Below are 21958 nucleotides of genomic sequence, written 5' to 3'. Positions count from 1 at the left end.
AAAAAAAAAAAAAAAAAAAAAAAAAAAGCAAATTTTTATCCGAACAAAAAAAGAGGGAAAAAAGTACTAGTTTAAAACTTGCATAACTGAAAAAGATTACAACACCAATAAAGTTAAATTACCTTGTATTTGAGGTAGTTTTGACAAAATGCCTGCCATGGTACTCCATCTATCAGTTAGAGTAGATAAATATATGCACTGTAATGCACAGTCAACAGCTTCGACGTCACTCCTAAAAAACTCATTAGTTTTGAAGTCTCTGCACCCTTCTTCAATGACCAATAGGCATATCTCCAACTTATTTTCAGAAGCTATTTCCTTCATCCATTTAACTAAAAATGATTCATTCATATCTTGGTTTTCCAAAAGGTCAGATTCTTCTTCTTTAGGAACTGAGGTCATATCAGCTGTTCTTTTTCTCATGAATGGAACTGCTTTTTCAACTAACCTTCTGATTACACTTTCCTCATTTATACCCTTTAGCATCAATTTAAATTTATCATATGAAGACAACTGCTCCCAAGAAACAAGATCAATGCAGATATTATCATCGCTTCCTTCAGAATAAATTAGCTGATGCAAGTAACGGACATCCTCACACAATTCTTGTAATTCATGAATACCTTTTTGGTTAGCACAATCAAGCAAGCAGAGACAGTTATCAAGCTGTCCACTCAAAGTATCAATGTCTCTAGCTCTTTTCATGTACCACATTGCAAGTTCACCTATTGAAGGCCAGATAAGTCCAAAATATTTCTTGACAATAGGTTCAGTTCTAATCTGTGAACTAAGCTCATGATTTTCAGGTAATTTCATTATAAAGTTTAACATCTTCTGACATTCAACCCAGTCCTCTTCCCTCACTGCAATGCTAGTAGGAGGAGACCTTCCAGGGAGAAGCTGCAAATAAGTCCGCACAGGAACTGTTTCAGGAATAGCAGATAAAATTTCTAACAAGAAAGGACTCATAGAATATGTGTGGCGCTTGAACAAGAGGTTTAAGGCTCCAATTTTTCCATTTTTTGCAAGATGAATAGCAGCTTCCTTGATAGGCTTCATACGGAAGCTACTATATTCCTGCACAGAAAACCTGATGAAGTTGTGTTGTCAAATTGCTAGTCAAAATAAGTTACAAAAACAATTAAGCTTCGAGAAGAACCCAACACAGGTGTGCAATAGAAATGAGTCAAAAAATCTTAAAATGTTCAAATGTACAATCCAGTTCAATGACTAATCATTCATTCTTTCTCGCAATAACCATAAATCTATTACAGACATGCTATATCTACAATTGAATTGGTCAGAGACTCCCTTTCTCATAAAAAAACAACGAATAATAGGGCTTATTATCAATAGTCAATATAGAATAATATTAAAATATTTCTCAAAGCATATACCTGCCCATATTTATGCCAAGATATGTTTCCAGTCTGTCCTTAAATTGCAGTAACCGGAGTCTAGCCAGGCGGAAACTCCATATTTCATTGCTTTCAAGATCTTCTACTTCAAGAAACTGGTAATGGTTGGTTAGTTTCAGCCCAAAATCAAGCATTGCCTTTACAGCATCTTCTGTTGGTCCAACTTTTTCAATACATTCAGAAAGGATGAAAACCTGATCCTTTATCTTTGACAGATATGCATTCATATCATTAGTTCCTTGATCAGAATGCAGCCACTGTGACTTCAGAATTTCATCTTTATCCAAGCCATAACAATTAGCAAAGTTCAAGGCATCTTGATACTTCTGATTTCTAATGAAGATAATGTACATTTCCAGAACAGATCTCCGTGTGAGTGATAGCAAGCTCCACTCCAACCGGGAGATGTCAAGATTATTAATTGACTCTTCCATACTCTGGTCCGAGTGATGCAAGTCACCACGTTCGTTATATTTAGCTGGATCTGACATCCCTTTATTTTCTGAACACTCTAAAAGAAAAATTTGGCCTTCTAACTGCTGCACCCTTTCTATAATAGGCCTAGAATACAAAGGACTGTCCTCCTGAATTTTTATACCACTGAGGATGTTAATCATAGCAACAAGTCCACTTCTCCTGGAAATTGCAAGTATGTGATCAGACCACCATGTAAAATCCAAAATGTCACTTAAAATCCTATTTGCTCCATTTAATGTCCTATCTGTCGCTTGAGATTCATGTTTCTCTGGAGGAAAAAAACTTGAAATGGAAAAGGGCTCCCTATGTAGATTAAAAATGTACAATTGTCCCGTCACATCTAGAGTGGCAACGAATTGTGCCTTCGGTGAAACTTGCAGCTTTGAATATGATGTTTGACCTTCATATCCTTTTGGTATAGAATATACACCGTCAAACTGAATTGAATGTAACAGCTCCAAATCAAGTATCCCGCTACGCCAAAGAGACAGATAACATGATCCTGGAAAAAACATTGAAAATAACTAAATAAACATGTCCGATTATAGTTAAATGCACCATTTATAGGATGCACACATCACATAGAATGTTCTACTTCATAACAGGAAGATTTATTACATGGAATGTCAAGAACTGTTCCAGTTCACTATATGCACCTGAAAAGGGACTTAAAAGAACCATCTGGGAAGAGAAAGAGAGAGAGAGATGAAACTCTGACTGAGAAAATACTGAAGCTTTATTATTGGCTCCATGGAAAAAAACTAGACCCTTCACTAGTGTACCAGTTCACATAAGAAGTATAGGAAAAGAACTCAGAAGGATCTCAGACACTCATGTAAAGAAGACAACCTTCGACTATGGGGAACCAAACTTATAGGTCCAAAAGTGGTAGCTTAAGTTCACACTGATATGAACACGTACAATTAGTATAAAAAGTAACCATAGAAAAAATAAGATGAAAGAAAACTAATTCTGGACTGCCTTTCAATAGAAATTTTTTTACGTTGCAGTTAGTGTTTAAATTATATTATATTCTTTCTCATAGTTCCATGATGGCAGCTTAGAAATCAAGCATAAATTTTCTTTTCAATAATTCAAGAAAGTGGTACATCTTACCAGAGTTTCTACTGGAAGGTATAGAGGTGCTAAAACTACCAACAATGATGAACAAAGAAAGATCAGAATAATAATCAAAGCAGAAAACTCTGTTTGGAAATTGGCTCTTTGAGGTCAATACACTGTTCGAGTGTGCTGCGGGAGGAAAAGATATAGTTGGCTCTTTACTGATCTCCATTTGTCGAATAGAACCATCTGATGCAACAATGATGAAGGTACACCTGAAATATAGAAGTTGACCAGATTACACGATTGATCAAAAAACGAAACTAGAAACCCCAACTAAATACTACACAAACCAGATCTTCTTTAAAGCCAATCTTGGATAATTGCTTACAAGTAAGATCTCCGAGAATCAGAATCCTCCTCCGCAATCAGGCCTATTATAGGCAGAGAAACCTTTAATTGCCTCCCTGTAACTCTTGATATCTCTTCACCGTTTGATTTGATAAAATATATTGTATTGGTATCATCAACGACTCCAAGAACATTGCAACTTTCAGACCATGCTCCCATAGTGAATGAAGCAACATTGGTGTCTGATGCATGGGAAGATCAAAATAAACTATTTTTATTTTCTCTCCTTACTCAACTATCTGTGTCTGATAACATTGGTGTCTAATGCATGGGAAGATCGAAATTCATAAAAAAATAATACCCAAAAAAATGCCAAATGAGTCCAAGTAGTCATCTTCCTTCCGCAATATTGTTATCTGATTTCCAGCCGCCACTGCAACACGTTCCCCACTTGAAGAAATAAATAACGATACCGATCTTTCTATTCTCTGCCGTTGGTTATATCCAATCCATTTATCCCTGAGTCTACCTGCCATTGCACGTATCAAGAGAAAGGTAAGAATAAATTCATAGAATATCTCAAAAGAATGAACATTGTCAAGAAGCTCAGTCTTCACGAACAAATCAAGGATCGTTATCTTGAAACGAAGTGATTGGAATAACACAGCCACTCACAAGATACACATCCTTCAATAATAACTTTCGACATTTCTAATTCATCTGATCTCAATTACATCACAATTGAACAGTTAAAGCTTTAAAAAAAGATTGATTTACACAATCATGACAATTCAGTTGAGCAACATGCCAATTTGTGGAGAGAAAAAATTGAATCCGAAAGAAAATTGCACAGGAATGCAACATACCTCCAATGCGAAACAGAGAAAGGAAACTCCCTTTGGAACCCGCGATCGCCTAAATGTAAACGGAGAAATACACACATAATACAACAACAAGGAAATCCAGAAAAACAAATTGAACACTACGGAATTGGGGTTATATACTTCGAATCAGTGAGAGGTAAGAAGAAAGGAGTGAAGTACGGACCTGGTGGTGAGGAGGATAGTTGGGACGAAATGGTCTCGAGGCGTGGCGACGAGTTTCGTAAAGTACTTTCTCTTCGAGCTCCTCCATGGCCAGATTTGAGTTTCGCACAGAAATCACGAACTAGAGGGAGAAGAAGGGGCCAGATTATGGGTTTACCAAACCCCAAAACCCGAACTGACGACCCAACCCGAATTATAGGGGTTGGGTTGACCCAAAATAGAAATATATAAATATAAATAAGAAAACTTCTGTATTCGTGGAAACGCCAGAATGGTCGTTCGGCGTTACTACAAAGCTACCGTGCGCGGCTTCGAATCTTGACGATTATTTTTTAATATTATTTTATTTATATTCTATTATTATTTTATTTAATTTCATATACATTATTTTTATTATTTCATTAGTTTTTATATTATTTTATTATTCTACCGTGCGCGGGTTCGAATCTTGACGATTACTTTTTAATATTATTTTATTTATATTCTTTTATTATTTTATTTAATTTCATATACATTATTTTTATTATTTTATTAGTTTTTATATTATTTTATTATTTTGTTTAATTTTTTATTTTATTTAATTTATATCATTTTTATTTTATAAAGGATAAAACTTAATATATATTTCATACTATTTTTCAAGATATATATTCTATACTTATTCTATACTATTTTTAAACCTGAATAAACTAACGAAACATTATCCATATATTTTATACTATTTCTTTATATTATTTTATTTGTTTTCTTTTATATTATTTTATTTATTTTTTTATATTATTATTTTATTTTATTTAGTTTCATATGCATTATTTTTTTTTTTATTTAGTTTCTTTTATATTATTTTATTATTTTATTTTCTTGTTATATTAATACGGATATGTACATTACGATATCTATGTACATCATGATTTTATGTGGTCTCTTTTCTTCAATGGCTTCATTAACATGAGTATGAGCTAGTTGAAGGCCAGACCCACGTGAACATATATGAATCTCGTAGTTGTTCTATTTATAGAGAAGTACTACACATCCAACTTTACTCAAACGGAATAACAGAGTTCAAAGTCATGATCTTTTATGAAAACAAAGATTCGATCATGATTGCATGTGATTGTATTTTCTAACCCCCAAGAGTAGAGCTACTTACTAAATATTTTTTAATATTCAAGTCACGTGCTATTTATTTTTCAAAGAAAGGTAAGACACTCATATATGGATAATGACGTCTTTGTGCAAGTCAGGGAAATAAAGTCAGGATAGTCACATTTCCACTAAATTGTAGCCCTCAGGTTAGATCCGGGCATATGCATTTCTTTTTAATTATTGTTGTTTCTATTTCATTATTTCGTTGACATGTATAGAAGACATGGGGCACGCATCATCATTATGGTTGCTATGCTATGTTTCACTATGCTATGTCATGTTATGCTAAGTTATACCATGTGTATGCTATGTGGTGTTATCTCATGTTTATAAGTTATGCTATGGTGTGACTATGACATGCTGCAGAATTATGTTATGATGTTGATAATCTATGATGCATAAATCTACTACCTACACCATGCCATCTATGAGAAACTTTGGTCCCAAGTTAGAGGCAAGGTCGAGTTGAATGACTTGGCCTAATAGAAGAAAGACAAATCTTGCATAAGTTTTGTTCGGTGAACAAAGACAAATCTTGCATAAGGTTTGACGAAGCCACAAAATCGAGCGTGTAAGGCATGGGCTTCAGACTTCGACTTTGAGCTTGACTCGAAGGTGTAAAAAGACGGACAAATTTTTCGCAAAATAAAACAAAGATAATTTAAATATAATACACATTATATTTATATTATATAAAAATAATGTTCATACATAACCAGGTAGAAAAACACAAAATAAGGAATTGACACAAAATATTTAAAAACAAAAGGGTTGAGGATGATGAGTGAGACTTGTTTATGGCACCTACTTTAGAGTCTGCTCCCACAGCTTCTTATTTACCTCAAAAACATAGAAAACGTGGAGTGAGTACAAAGACTTGACAAGTAGCATACTTGTAGGCGCTCTTAATCGTGTTCTTGGTATGCTAGGGTACCACATTCATTATTATCTTATTCTAGTTCTTGTTGCAAGTATGTAGGGCCCTTTAGTTATGTTCTTGACGTGTGAGTTCTTATCATGAGCTATCCTCTGAGATATAAAGACCTTAGTACTTTGGTTATGGGTTCTTGTCTTTAGAACTTGGGTCTTGATCCATGTTCTAGTTCTGAATTACTGTCTCATTCTTGGTATTTTCTATGTTGTTATTATATTCTTGTTTTGTTCTCCCAGACACTCTCCCTAGGATATATGGTACTAGTCATGAACTCAACAACCTTTGTCCATGGCTTCATACATTCCAAGCGACACAGTCAAACATACGTCTAAGGCTTCATGTGTGTAATTTGGAGTTAGTTCTCTTTGTAATCTTCTACAAAAACAAACCTTGGATGTGCAGAAACGGAATGGGGTTGGCCTCACTTAGTGAATTTGCCTAAATTTCAAGCTTTTAAGCTTCTTCTTTTATGACGGCCATGATTGGGGGAATAGTCTTGAGACTCTTTCAACACTCGATTCCTTGATAAATCTTGTGGGTAATTTTGTTTAGAAGGTGTAGGAACAAGTTTAAAGGGAAATGGTAGATAATTTCTCTCAAATTTGGAAGAAACTCGAGAGTAGGAAATTCAAAATGTAACGACCCGAAATTTTCTACTTAGCTTGTCGCTACTGTATACGTACCATAAACATTGAATGCGGAAGACTTCGTTTAAATTCCATAAAACATAGCTTTTATCTTAAAATACAACCATGAACTTACATATTTCGAAACCATCTTTAAAACTACCCAACAAAAGATCTGAAATAAAATAAATAAGTGTTTAAGTTTGAAACATCTTATTCTAGCCTAAGTCTAAGAAAATAAATACCACTATCCTATGCATGTGTCATGATCTCAAGTTGCGATGCCGTCGTCAGCCGTATAAGAATGTGGTGCCTTAACCTGAAAAATATAGTAGCACATGGCTTGAGTATTTAAACAAATACTCAGTAAGTGACCCCACTATTGGGGTTAAATGCAACAATCACATGCAATGAAATGATAGGACCTATCTTTCATTTCGCTTCGTTTCGTTTCGTTTCATTTTCCTATGGTGTAATCCTAACGGGTAATCCTGGACGTGTACCATATACTCTACACACAACCCATATGTGCGAGTATGGGCTCACCAGCTAGTTCGCACACCGTTGGGCCACTGTCCTTAGCCGGTGGACATATTCTAGGAGCCCCTTATGCCGGGACCCGTTAAAACTAGAACCGTCACGGCAGCGCTATGCAATGCATAACGATCGTTGTCTTGCCATTGGATGTACGCGTTCGTACCCTCGTGATGGGATGGGGGTATCCCCCCAGATGCATGAACACACATAATGCATGAGGTCCCCCTATTTCTACATTTATCTTTAATGACCATAACCCCCCTGTCACGTTCCAAGCTTCATGTCATTCTCATTTTCATTACACATTTCTATCAGGATTATGGTTCCAAACAGTTTACCGTGTTTCATGTCATACAATTCATGTTGTTCACATTCACATATTCCATACAAACATGCCATAATCATTCAAGGACCTCATATCGTTACATGCATTATACATCACATCAGACTAAAAGCATACATAGCATACATTCACGTTCACATAACTACGTACTTAAGCACAATAATCTAGCATACAATGTATCATATCATAAACAAGTCATAACGTAAACACTTCATAGTCATATCGTTCTCTAACTTACCATAGCCTTAGCGTTCTTATACCTATCACAGACATATCATTACGTAACGTACCTAAGTCATATCGTCACAAGAACGTACCCTAACGCTATCGTTCTATCAATCTATCACAAACCTATCCCTTTCTACTCATAACCTAGCCGTATTCTTTCATCAATCTCTCCTATCCGTAGCACTTCGGTATGTAACCTAACCTTAACGTTTCATGAATGTATCTTACTCCTATTGTTACATTTCATTTTGTGCATCCTTCTTGTATCCTATCTCAAACATATCCTTGAGCACATCGTACCATAATTATCATCCTACAATCCACATATTATAACATAACATAACATATAGGAAGCATTTCGATCCACAGACAATTCACACGTATCAATATATATGACACGTGCAGAACCATAGGGCACATGTCAACATCAAAATATAACTATGCCGATAGTAAGGTCACTTACCTGGCTAGCTTAAGTCGTTGTCATGTATATATCCTTAATGAAAGGTCAATTCCGTCCTTTGAAATCTGGGTCAACCTATATGAGTCCATGACATTAGTTTCGGGTTTGAACTCTACAACATTATTTCCCTAATTTACATTGGTCCATTGTTAAAAGTCTTGAAATGTTATATATCTATAATTATATTTTTATTAACAATCTTATTTTTCATGGTTACTATTGTATAAGAAAGTAATACAGATATTTCAAGTTATTCTAGGCTTTATTACTCTCGTATTTACCCTTTATATTTACCTTTCCCTCTCTATTTAGTTTGTAGTTTTTAATTCCCAAATTTTTTTTTTTGTCTGTTGCCTTTTAATTATGTTCTCATGTATTCCAAATTTCCATGGATCTCTGTTTTCAAATCTTTCCTTTGTTTCCTATTTCCAGTCATTTAGTTTCTAACTCAAAGATAGACGATATCATAATTCAATGAAGATCTAACTATAATTGGTTGTGATTTCTAAAAAATAGGATAAAAGAAAATGAAGATTTAATATATATCTTATTGATCAGATCTATCTTCACGTAAATCTCCAGCTAATCTTAACTGGGTAAAGGCCATTCTCTTTTTTTTTTCATCAAATAAATCTGATAATTATTGATTTTCTGTTTCTTTTTGCAATAACTGTTATTTCTGCCGTAAGGATGGATTGACGGGAGATAATTGTGGGAAGAGATAAGAGGTTAGTAGAGTGAAGTGTGGAAATTATATTTTTTTGTTTATTTATTATTATTATTTTAACTATTTTTTATAATTATTTTTATTTGTTTATTTCTTTATTTATTTTTGGGCTATTACACAAAATGTCAAAGGTTATGACCTATGATTGGGAGCTTGACTTAACTTGATTTTTGTTCCAAATGAAAACCCCAACTTCAGACTTTATAGGGAGAGCTTAAACGGGCTGATATCTCCAGAATCATCATAATTTTGAGTTTGATTTGTTCTAGATTTTTTGTCGGAAATATCCTCTCCTATCAAAGAGCAAACAACCTCCAATTTGAATTCTAGCCGTTAGATGTGATGGGTGTGTGTCTCCATTTAATGTCCTATCAAAGACCCAATGGTTGCAAGTAAAGATACAGAGTATTTTCTGATTACTACTCACTATCGCCGACCTAATTTTTTTACTATGGCATTTTTGTACTTTCTGAAGTTTAAGGGTATTTTGGTAATTTGTTATTTTCTTAGGATTGTATTATTATATTTTTAAAAATCTAAACTTTCTAACATCTGAACACTACCCAGTTAGGTTATATACTTCAAATTAGTGAGAGGTAAGAAAGAAAAGATTATCCATATATTTTATAATATTTATTTTTATATTATTTTATTATTTTATTTAGTTTCATATGCATTATTTTTTATTATTTTATTAAATTTCTTTTATATTATTTTATTATTTTTTGTATCGGTAGATATGCGAAAGTGGTCGTCCAACGTCACTAATGTATCGTGCGCGTGTTTGATTTTGGTAATTTATTTTATTTCTTTTATCTTATTATATATATTATTTTATTTTATTTCTTTTATATTATTTTATTGTTTTGTTTAATTTATTTCATAAAACTTCTCTCATAAATAATTCAATACTTTATAATATTTTATACTACTTTTAAATACATTTTTATAATTTAAAAAAACTAATCAAGTAACTTTTTTTTAATATTATTTTATTTATTTTCTTTTATATTATTTTAATATTTTATTTAGTTTTACCTACATTATTTTTATTATTTTATTTAGTTTTATTTATATTATTTTATTATTTTTTGTATTCGTGGATACGTTAGGGTGATCGTCTAGTGTTACTACTAATATATCGTGTGCGTGCTCAATTCTTATCATTTATTTTATTTTTTTTATCTTATTCTATTATTTTATTTCTTTTATTTCTTTTATATTATTTTATTGTTGGGTTTAATTTATATCATATTTTTTTTAATTTCATAAAGCTTTTCTAATAAATACATCAATACTTTATAACATTTTATACTATTTTTATTGTTTTGTTTAATTTCATAAAACTTCTCTAATAAATACTTCACTACTTTAAAACATATCATACTATTTTTAAATAAATTTTTATAATATAAATAAACTAATCAACAACTATTTTTTCAATATTATTTTATAATTTTCTTTTATATTCTTTTATTATTTTATTTAATATCATATACATTATTTTTTATTATTTTGTTCAATTTATTTTATATTATTTTATTTAATTTATATCATTTTTATTTTATAAATATTTTAATATTTTAATATTTCATATTATTTTTAAGTACATATATACTATACTATTTTTAAACACATTAAATATAATATAAATAAATTACCCAACAATTATTCATATATTTTATATTATTTTATATTATTTTATTACTTTATTTAGTTTCATATGCATTATTTTTTATTACTTTATTTAGTTTCTTTTATAACACATCAATGATCGTTATCTTGAAACGAGGTGATTTGAATAACACACCCACTCACAAGATACACATTCTTCAATGATAACTTTGGACATTTCTAATTCATCTTAACTTGAATCGATCCCAATTACATCACAATTGAACAGTAATGCAACACACCTCCCATGCGAAACAGAGAAAGGAAACTCCCTTTGGAACCTGCGATCGCCTAAATACGAACGGAGAAATACACACATAATACAACAACAAGGAAATCTAGAAAAACAAATTGAACACAACGGAATTGGGGTTATATACTTCGAATCAGTGAGAGGTAAGAAGAAAGGAGTGAAGTACAGACCTGGTGAGGAGGATAGTTGGAATAGAATGGTCTCGCGGCGTGGCGACGAGTTTCGTAAAGTACTTTCTGTTCGAGCTCCTCCATGGCCAGATTTGAGTTTCGCACAAAAATCACCAACAAGAGGGAGAGAAAGGGGCCATGTAATAGCCCAAAAATAAATAAAGAAATAAAGAAATAAAAATAATTATAATAAATAAATAAATAAAAACAACATTTCCCCAACTCTTTCCATTAACCTCTCATCCCTCCCCACTATTATCTCTTCTCAACTCATCTGGCCAGAGTAACAGTTACTGCTGAAAGAACAGAAAAACAACAATGGTCAGATTTGAGAAGTAAAATGGCTTTCAAGCAGATGTCAAATTTAGAGATTTTAGTCGGTTATTAGGGTAAAATCCTATCTCAGATTTCCTATTCCTTTATAGTTATGGTTATAAGAAATTAATTTAAGATCCAATCTTCCTATATATTTTACCTCTTGTAATAATCAGATCTCATATCCAATTGATTAGATTTTTGTTAGCATTTTAAGTTACCGGAAATAAGGTTAAATTCAATAAAATTTTAGTTCACAGATCTATAAACTTGACGATAATAGCCAAACAATCCACTTAAAATTGGCCAGTAGTATCTAGTTACACAATTGAAAATCTATTGAAAATAATTATAAGGAGGGGATGAAGGAAAATTTGTTAGTGTGTGATAGATACATGGGTTTTAGTTATAGATATTGGAGTATGAGTATGATATCTTTTAAAAAGTAGTAATAGAGATTTAATATAATAAGATTAGTGAGTAGTCTTCTGTTTGGTATGTGGTTGTGAGCATATGTTATGCTCTTAGTTTGTCTTTAAAGGTCTGTATATGTGTAGGTGACTTTTTAACCGAATTTAACAATAAAATGGGAAATATAGGGGATAATGAAATCTATTAAATTTTGTCTAACAGTAAATATCAAAATTTTACTATGGCCAATGTAAATTAGAGAAATAATGGTGTAGAGTTCAAACCTGAAACTAATGTCATGGGCTCATATAGGTTGACCCGTATTTCAAAGGACAGAATCGAACTTTCATTAAAGATATATTCGTGACAACGACTTAAGCTAGCCACATAAGTGACCTTACTATCAGCATAGTTATATTTTGATGTTGACACGTGCCCTGTGGTTCTACACGTGTCATATATATTGATATGTGTGAATTGTATGTGGATCGATATGCTTCCTATATGTTATGTTATGTTATGTTATAATATGTGGATTGTAGGATAATAATTATGGTACGATGTGCTCAAGGATATGTTTGAGATAAGATACGAGGAGCATGCACAAAATGGATTGTAACGATAGGAGTAAGGTACGTTCATGAAACGTTAAGGTTAGGTTATACACCGGAGTGCTACGGATAGGAGAGATCGATGAAAGAATACGGTTAGGTTATGGGTAGAAAGGGATAAGTTTGTGATAGATTGATAAAACGATAGCGTTAGGATACGTTCTTGTGACGATATGACTAAGGTATGTTACGTAATGATATGTCTGTGATAGGTAGGTATAAGAACGTTAAGGCCATGGTAAGTTAGAGAACGATATGACTATTAATTGTTTACGTTACGACTTGTTTATGATATAATACATTGTATGCTAGATTATTGTGCGTAAATACATAGTTATGTGAACGTGAATGTATGCTATGTATTCTTTTAGTCTGATGTGATGTGTAATGCATGTAACTATATGTTGTTCTTGAATGATTATGACATGTTTGTATGGAATATGTGAATGTGAACAACATGATTTGTATGACATGAAACACGGTAAACTGTCTGGAATCATAAACCCAATAGAAATGTGTATGAAATGTGAACTGAAAATGAGAATGACATGAAGTATGGAACGTGACAGGGGGGTTGTGGTCATTAAAGATAAATGTAGTAATAGGGGGACCTCATGCATTGTGTGTGTTCTTGCATCTGAGGGGATACCCCCATCCCATCACGAGGGTACGGACGCATGCATCTAATGGCAGGACAACAATCGTTATGTATTGCATAGCACTGCCGTGACAGTTCTAGTTTTAACGGGTCCCGGCATAAAAGGCTCCCAGAGTATGCCCACCAGATAAGGACAGTGGCCCAGCGGTGTGCGAACTAGCTGGTGAGCCCATACTCGCACGTATGGGCTGTGTGTAGAGTATATGGCACACGTCCATGATTACCCGTTAGGGCAACACCGTAGGGAAAACAAAACGAAAGATAGGTCTCATCATTTCATTGCATGTGATTGTTGCATTTAACCTCAATAGTGGGGTCACTTACTGAGTATTTCTCTAAATACTAAAGCCATGTGCTACTATATTTTTCAGGTTAAGGCAATGCATTCCTGTACGGCTGACGACGGCATCGCAACTCGAAATCATGGCACATGCATAGGATAGTGGTACTTATTTTCTTAGACTTAGGCTAGAATAAGATGTTTTAAACTTAAATGCTTATTTATTTTATTTCGGGCCTTTTGTTGTGTCGTTTTAAAGATGTTTTCGAAACACGTAAGTCCATGACTGTGTTTTAAGTTAAAGTTATGTTTTATGAAATTTAAATGAAGTCTTCCGCATTCAATGTTTATGGTACGTATACAATAGCGACCTCAAATTAAGTAGAAAAGTTTGGGTCGTTACATTATGGGTTTACCAAACCCCGAAAACCCGAACTAATGACCCAACTCGAATTATAGGGGTTGGGTTGACCCAAAATAGAAATATATAATTTGAAATAAAAAAAATTTTGTATTCGTGAACATGCTAGAGTAGTCATCCGGTGTTACTACTAATTGTGTTTGATTCTTGTCCCTCATTTTATTTCTTTTATTTTTTTAATATTATTGTTTGTATTTTCTTTCTATTTCTTTTATAACTTTTATATCTTTTATCTTATTCTACATATTTTTAATCAACCACTATTTTTAATATTATTTTTTGTATTTTCTTTCCTATTTTTTTATTTTTTTATTATTTTATTTAGTTTCTCTTCTCTTATTTTATTATTTTTTGTATTCGTGGATATGCCATAGTAATTGTCCGTCATCACTACTAATGTATGCGTTTATTTCTTTTATCTTATTCTAACTATTTATTTTTATATTATTTTATTTATTTCCTTTATATTATTCTATTATTTTATTTAGTTTTTTTTAAATTATTTTATTATTTTTTTTGTATTCGTGAATATGCCAGAGTGATGGTCCGACGTTACTGCTAATATATCATGCGTGTGTTTGATTCTTGCCATTTATTTTATTTTATTTTTATCTTATTCTATTGTATTGTTTAATTTATATCATTTTTTTTAATTTCATAAACTTCTCCAATAAATACTTCAATACTTTATAACATTTTCTACTATTTTTATAATATAAACAAACTCATGAACAACTAGTTAGTTATAAAGTAGATATATTCAAAAAAGTGATTTGAAAAAGAAAATTCATAAAAAAACAATACATTACCCCAAAGTTATTTTATTAGTTTGTCATCTATTTTATTTCTTTTATCTTATTCTACATATTTTCAATTAATCAACGACTATTTTTTTAATATTATTGTTTGTATTTTATTTAATTTCATATACATTATTTTTTTATTATTTTATATGTAATTTTTATATTATTTTATTTAATTTATATCTTTATTATTGTATAAAGGATATATATCTTAATATTTTATACTATTTTTAAGGATATATTTTATATTATTTTATTAGTTTGTCACCCATTTTATTTCTTGTATTTTATTTTACATATTTGCAACTAATCCACGACTATTTTTTTAATATTATTTTTCATATTTTATTTTATTATTTTATTTAGTTTCATATACATTATTTTTTATTATTTTATTAGTTTGTTTAATTTTTTTATATTATTTTATTTAATTTATATCATTTTTATTTTAGAAAAGATATAATATCTTAATATTTCATGCTATTTTTAAGCATATGGATTATAATAAGGATAAACTAATGAACTATTATTCATATATTTTATATTATTTCTTTTTATATTATTTTATTATTTTCTTGTATTTTAATTTATTTATATTTTTATTCTTTTATTTAGTTTCATATACATTATTTTTTATTATTTTATTTAGTTTTATATTATTTTATTATTTTGTTTAATTTATTTTTTAGTATTTTATTTAATTTATATCATTTTTATTTTATAAAGGATAACATATTTTAATATTTCATATTATTTTTAAGGATATATATTCTATACTATTTTTTAACATATGGATTATAAAAGGAAAAAATTAATGAACTATTATCCATATATTTTATATTATTTTATTTGTTTTCTTTTATATTTATTTATTTTTTTAAAAAAATTATTATATTATTTTATTTAGTTTCTTTTATATTATTTTATTATTTTATTTAGTATCTTTTATATTAGTTTATTACTTTCTAGTTGATTAGTACGGATATGTACGTTACAATATCTATGTACATTATGATATTATGTGAGCCTCTTTCCTTCCATAGCTTGAGCATGATGTTATGTGAGTCCCTTTCCTTCCATAGCTTGAGCAACATGAGTATGAGCTAGTTGAAGGCTAGACTCAGGGGTACATATATGAATCCCCTAGTGGATTCATGTATAGAGAAGTATTACACATCCAACTTCACTCAAATTGAATAATAGAGTTCAAGGTCATGAAATTTATGAAAACATAAATCCCATCATAATTGCATGGAATTGTATTTTTTAACCCCAATAGTGGAGCTACTCACTAAGTATTTTTTAAGTAAAGGTAAGACACTCATGGGGGATGACATCCCTATGCAAGTCAGGGAAATAAAATCACTATAGTCACATTTTCATTAATTTGTCGCCCTTAGGTTAAATTAGGGCATATGCATTTCTTTTAATGGTTGTTATTTCTATTTCATTATTTTGTTGACATGCATAAAAGACATGGGGGCATGCATCATCATTATGATTGTTATGCTATGTTTCACCCTGTTATATCATGTTATGCTAAGTTATACCATGTGTATGCTATGTGGTGTTATCTCATGTTTATAAGTTATGCTATGGTGTGCCTATGACATGCTGCAGAATTATGTTATTATGTTGATAATCTATGATGCATAAATCTACATACACCATGCCATCTATGAGAAAAACATTCGTCCCAAGCTAGAGGCAAGGTCGAGCTGAATGACTTGGTCTAATGTAGAGGAAAGTTGATTTGTGTCGCAAATGATTGAACATGCATGTGCAAGCAGCGTGTGTAGCTGAACAAGTTTGAATTTTGCATAAGTTTAGTTCGGTAAGCAAAGAAAAATCTTGCATAAGGTTTGACGAAGCCACAAAATTGGGCGTGTAAGGCATGGGCTTCAGACTTCAACTTTGAGCTTGACTCGAATGTGTAAAAAGACGGATAAATTTTTCACAAAATAAAACAAAGATAATTTAAATATAATACACTTTATATTTATATTATATCAAAATAATGTTCATACATAACTAGTTAGAAAAATACAAAATAAGGAATTGACACAAAATATTTAAAAACAAAAGGGTTGAGGATGATGGGTGAGACTTGTCTATAGCACCTGCTCCAGAGTCTCTCCCAACTTCAACCAACTCCTTATTTATCTAAAAAACATGGAGTGAGTACAAAAACTTGGCAAGTAGCGTACTTGTAGACTTTTAATTGTGTCCTTGGTATGCTAGGGTACCACATTCATTATTATCTTATTCTAGTTCTTGTGGTAGGTATGTAGGCCCTTGGGTTATGTTCTTGACTTTTTAGTTCTTATCATGATTTGTCATTTGAGATCTAAAAACCTTAGTACTTTGGTGATGGGTTCTTGTCTTTAGAACTTGGATCTTGATCTATGTTCTAGTTTTGAATTACTATCTCGTTCTCGACTACTTTCTATGTTCTTATTATGTTCTTGTTTTGTTCTCCAAGATACTCTTCTTAGGATTTACGATACTAGTCATGAACCTAACAACCTTTGTCCAAGATTTCATACATTCCAAGCGACACAGTCTAACATACGTCCAAGGCTTCATGAGTGTCCTAATTTGGAGTTAATTCTCCCAGTAATCGTCTACAAAACAAACCTTGGATGTGCAGAAAATGAATGAGGTTGACTTTACTTAGTGAATTTGCTTGTAGCCTCCCACTCGAATTTCAAGCTTTTAAGCTTCTTCTTTAATGGTGGCCACGACTGGGGGTATAGTCTTGAGACTCTTTCAACATTCGATTCCTTCATAAATCTTACAGGTAGAAGGTGTAGGAACAAATTTAAAGGGAAATGGAGGATAATTTCTCTCAAATTTGGAAGAAACTCGAGAGTAGGAAACTCAAAATGTCAATGACTATGACTTACGATTGGGAGCTCGACTTAACTTGATTCTTGTTCCAAATGAAAACCCCAACTTCAACCTTTATAGACAGAGCTTAAACAGGCAGATATCTCCAGAATCGTCGTAATTTGGAATTTGATTTTTTCTAGATTTTTTTGTCGGAAATATCCTCTCCTATCAGAGAGAAAGCAACCTCCAATTTGAATTCTAGTCATTAGATGTGATGGTGTGCATCTCCTCTAGAACATAAGTTGTCTTGCTACGTAAGAAGTGCGCCGATCTAGTTAACTTGTCAACGATTGTATACACCTTCAATGTCCTAGATAAACCTATGATAAAGTCCATACCTATATTCTCACACTTTCATTCTAACACGTTTAGGGGTTGCAATAATCCCACCGTCTTTACTTGTTGGCACACTAAGCACTTGCTTACAAACTCTACTATATCCATCTTCCTACATTATGTGCCCTAGTTCCTTACCAATTCAATAAAACAAAAAAAAGTCCTCTTTTTTAGACTTTAAAATTAAAAAGATAACGACAAGAACTTGAGGAAGCAAAAAATAAAATGTATCCAACAAAAAGCAATTTAATATATGAAGGTATTGTATTGGAGTTATTTACACACAATTTATATACTTTGGCTATGTCTTTGAGAACCAGAGATAGCTTACCTCAACTCTGATGGGACAAAGAATAACAAATTTTGTTGAGCCCCCGAACTGAAAGCATACACCAAAACAGAGACTCATGTTTACAAGCATGGATATGCACCAATCTGACCATTGGATTCTAGAACACAAAATATGGTTGAAACTTTATTTTTGTTGCTCATTGGGAAGATGACATAAACCTTGTCACACGTAATGCAACGATTCTATCAACCGAGCTTTTTGTCTGACCCTCGAGGAATATTGAACCATCTCTTTTTGAAAGATCTTTCTTTTTCGTCTGAGGTCCCATCGTCTCCTTGATTCTCAACGTTCGAACTGTCGCCAGTAGATTTACTACTACTTCCATTACTCGTAACACCAGCTCCGATAGGATTTGGTGCTTTTGTGATGGTGAATGAAGCGTGTATGCCATCTCGTTGTTTAAGAAGCTCGTCCACCTAAGTTTCAAAACTTTCAGAAATACAAAGAGAAGGAACAGCATATCCGTAACTTTGTTAAGTGATAAATTAGAAACTACAATGAATAAACTAAGTGAAACAGAATAAGTGTGCTTCGCTCTGCCACATGATGAATCCTAGTCGAATAAAAACAAGGAAATATCGAAGGCAACTATTTCCTGACAAATCCTAGTAGAATCCAAATCCCCAATTTTCTTGTCATTCCCAACTTCAATAGAGGTTACTCGCAGCTGAAAAAAAAAGGAACAGGGGTTCGTAATACTACCACTTGTAACTTAGCTCGAGAACAAGCCAAAATTATTGACCCTACTAAGTGAACATGGTTCAACTGTAACAACCCAAGTCCATCGTTAACAAATATTGTTTTCTTTGGGCTTTCCTTTCTAGACTTCCCCAAACTTTTCAAAATATGTGTGCAAGGAGAGGTTTCCACACATTTATAAAGAATGTTTCGTTCTCCTCCCCAACCGATGTGGGATCTCATAACCACCTCTTTTAGGGCCCAGTGTCCTCGCTGGCACTCATTCCTCTCTTCAATCGATGTGGGATCTCACAATAATCCTCGCTTGGCCAGAAATGTTGCGAGACAATTAGAAAGGGATTGCATAAAAAGTGGAGGGGAGATTTTTCTCAACTTGACCATCAACTTTCTAACATTAATATTTGCAGCTAGGAAGCACAAACACTTCGTTTTTGACAATTTCCATGTCGAACAAAGATACATTTGGACACGTGTTCAACATACAAAATTGAGTCTCTTTTTTTTAAAAAAAAAAAATTGAGCATGTGGCAAACATGCCATAGACACTCCTTGAACAGGCTATGCAACCTTTCGGCTTAAAAAGCCCGACCACCCCTTTATTGTTTTATAACAATAACACTAAAGCAAGAAAAACCCTAAATCATAAAAGCCTAATTGATTTGAGTGTTAAGAGAAGGTATCCATCCCATTAGCAGGTGAGATGATAAAAAATTCAAACCTAGAATGTACCTAAATAAGTAACAAAAAAAACATCAGCTAGGCTTCAGTAGAGGTTTTGCAAAAACAGCTCTAACTTTGCATAACATGCTGTTCTCATTAATAAGGTAAGACGATACTTTTCAACATAGCTGCTCTTAATTGGTCATGTGTCAAACCTATGTTGAGCATAAAAACACATACCAAGCATTAGTTGAACAAATTGATTACGGTTCCAACACTCGTTAAAGACATGTCTAACTCTTACAAAGAAAATCTGTTGGAAACTAATGAACATATGTCAAACAATTATTGGACAGTAACAAAAGTATTAAAACTTTTATAAATTTACAGGATAGAAGACAACAGAAACATCCTCACTTAATCCCTTTTTCTCAATCTTTTATAACTTTTTTATTTTCTTCAAGATCCCAAATGGATGGTGTATTCAAAGAAATTAACATTGCCTCCAACATAACAACGATGGGATCAACTTACCCTTGAATCTTTTTATTAAAGTTATCTGCTTTCTTTCATCACCTCTTAACTTAAAAACGGACTACAAGCCAAACGAAAACGTTGCAAGCCATTCAACATACCAAAGAATGAAAGAAACAAAACTGATCTCCTCTGGCCTATGGAAGCAATCCAAAAGTCTATAACCTAATATCAACCTCTGGAATTATCTAATTATGCTATCTGAATTTATAATTTAAATGAAAAGGAAAGAAAAATAAGAATATGGCATTTCCATCATCCTATAAGAATGCTTGTTGAGTGAGAAAACTGAGGGATGTAGATATGACTTCAACAAATTGCACTTGCATGCTATCAACAGACGTGTTGACATCTACGGACATATAAGGGATGATATTTATTGCTTGGCTTTGGCCTAGATATTAAGAAACCAAAATATGAAAAAACATGATCTAAATTACAAGAATTACCAATGAAAACTTACAGATTGTTTTTCCTCATTGTATCTTTTTGTCACTTCTTGGAAGCGTGCTAATGCCTATGGAACATCATACCGAAGCAATTAATAAAAAATAAGTAAAAAAAAAAAAAAGAAACAGGTAGTGGGGAGAAGAGTGAGAGAGAGAAGAGGGAGGGAAGGCAAAGAATATTTCAACACCTTCCGGTATTCTGTCTCGAATTGCCGTAGCTCATTTCTCTTTCTCAAAATTAGAGCTTCAATATCTTTCAGTTTTTCTGTTGTCTCTGCATAATCTTTTGTACATAGTGCCTCAATAGTATATGCAGCAGTCTTGAAAAAGTTATCTCCTGGATAAACACGGAATATATTCAAAAAGCAGTTAACACGAAACAGAACAAAATTTGAAAGATGAATTAAGAAATCTAAGTTAAGACCATAAACAGCAAAAATATGGGTGCCAGCCTTTAGCTCTGAGACCTCACAAGGCTGAAGACCTTCCAAACTCTTGAAGAAAACAGCCTCAGGGTCCTTAGCCATTGCCAACTGCAACAACACATGGATTCATTCAACCATCAGATCTGATCATAACGAAAAATAGGACGTGATGACCTTTCTGGTTAAAAGTAAAGGAAACACCAGTAAACTACACATAATTGGAACTTGAAGTACCGCATTGACAGTGGAATCCATCCTGTACACTTGAAAATGCAAAAAGTACAATCCAGCAGACGTTACTTTCCCAGTCTTCTCACTATCTTCCTACGGAAAAGCAATGGAAAAACCACAGTACTAAAGTCAATACGAAGTTGAATCATAGATTCCCAAAATTAATTTACTCAGAACTATTTTACAAGTTGGGATCCACATGACAGGCTATGGATATGGTAAGCTTTCATCGAACTACTCATGGTAAACCTACTATACAACACAGTTCAAAGTATGTCCTCAAGTATCATAAATATCAGACTGCCGTAATAATTTTACGTTCAGAAAACTGAAAGGAGGGAATTTTTCCAAACATCTCCCATGGAAAAATCGAAAAGAATTTTTTTTTTAACATATATCCAGCTTTTTTTTTTTTTTTTTTTTTTT

General features: G+C 32.3%; 2 protein-coding genes and 1 long non-coding RNA gene across 11 annotated transcripts in view; all 3 read right to left on the bottom strand.

Annotated features, from left to right (window-relative positions):
- Positions 1-11578, bottom strand: part of LOC111470491 (MAG2-interacting protein 2) — an 18733-nt gene extending 7155 nt beyond the window's left edge. For 2 of the 5 annotated variants that reach the window (XM_023116046.1, XM_023116045.1), the window contains exons 1-7: positions 4356-4504; positions 4175-4223; positions 3670-3837; positions 3349-3550; positions 3012-3232; positions 1398-2397; positions 123-1090 (exon numbers count right to left, since the gene is read on the bottom strand). In XM_023116046.1, the coding sequence (XP_022971814.1) occupies positions 123-1090; positions 1398-2397; positions 3012-3232; positions 3349-3550; positions 3670-3837; positions 4175-4223; positions 4356-4442 (2695 nt within the window). In that variant the 5' untranslated portion in view covers positions 4443-4504. Of the gene's footprint in view, positions 1-122; positions 1091-1397; positions 2398-3011; positions 3233-3348; positions 3551-3669; positions 3838-4174; positions 4226-4355; positions 4505-11455 lie in introns of those variants that run through there. The other 3 variants (XM_023116048.1, XM_023116047.1, XM_023116049.1) reach the window with 3 other exon arrangements.
- Positions 1-21958, bottom strand: part of LOC111470492 (chaperone protein dnaJ 15-like) — a 32734-nt gene that overhangs the window by 7139 nt on the left and 3637 nt on the right. For 3 of the 5 annotated variants that reach the window (XM_023116055.1, XM_023116050.1, XM_023116051.1), the window contains 5 exons: positions 21536-21625; positions 21301-21409; positions 21065-21213; positions 20891-20944; positions 18404-18950 (listed from right to left, as the gene is read on the bottom strand). In XM_023116055.1, the coding sequence (XP_022971823.1) occupies positions 18720-18950; positions 20891-20944; positions 21065-21213; positions 21301-21409; positions 21536-21625 (633 nt within the window). In that variant the 3' untranslated portion in view covers positions 18404-18719. Of the gene's footprint in view, positions 1-18403; positions 18951-20890; positions 20945-21064; positions 21214-21300; positions 21410-21535; positions 21626-21958 lie in introns of those variants that run through there. The other 2 variants (XM_023116052.1, XM_023116054.1) reach the window with 2 other exon arrangements.
- LOC111470494 lies at positions 20188-20884 on the bottom strand. The gene is made up of 2 exons (XR_002715043.1): positions 20604-20884; positions 20188-20557 (listed from the first exon to the last, which is right to left on the bottom strand). It is a non-coding gene; the product is annotated as an uncharacterized LOC111470494 (long non-coding RNA).

The sequence above is a fragment of the Cucurbita maxima genome, unplaced genomic scaffold, assembly GCF_002738345.1.
Source record: "Cucurbita maxima cultivar Rimu unplaced genomic scaffold, Cmax_1.0 Cma_Scf00045, whole genome shotgun sequence".
Classification (NCBI taxonomy): Eukaryota; Viridiplantae; Streptophyta; class Magnoliopsida; order Cucurbitales; family Cucurbitaceae; genus Cucurbita; species Cucurbita maxima.
The sequence above is the reverse complement of the archived record's forward strand: the minus strand, read 5'-3'. Positions and strand labels throughout refer to the sequence as shown.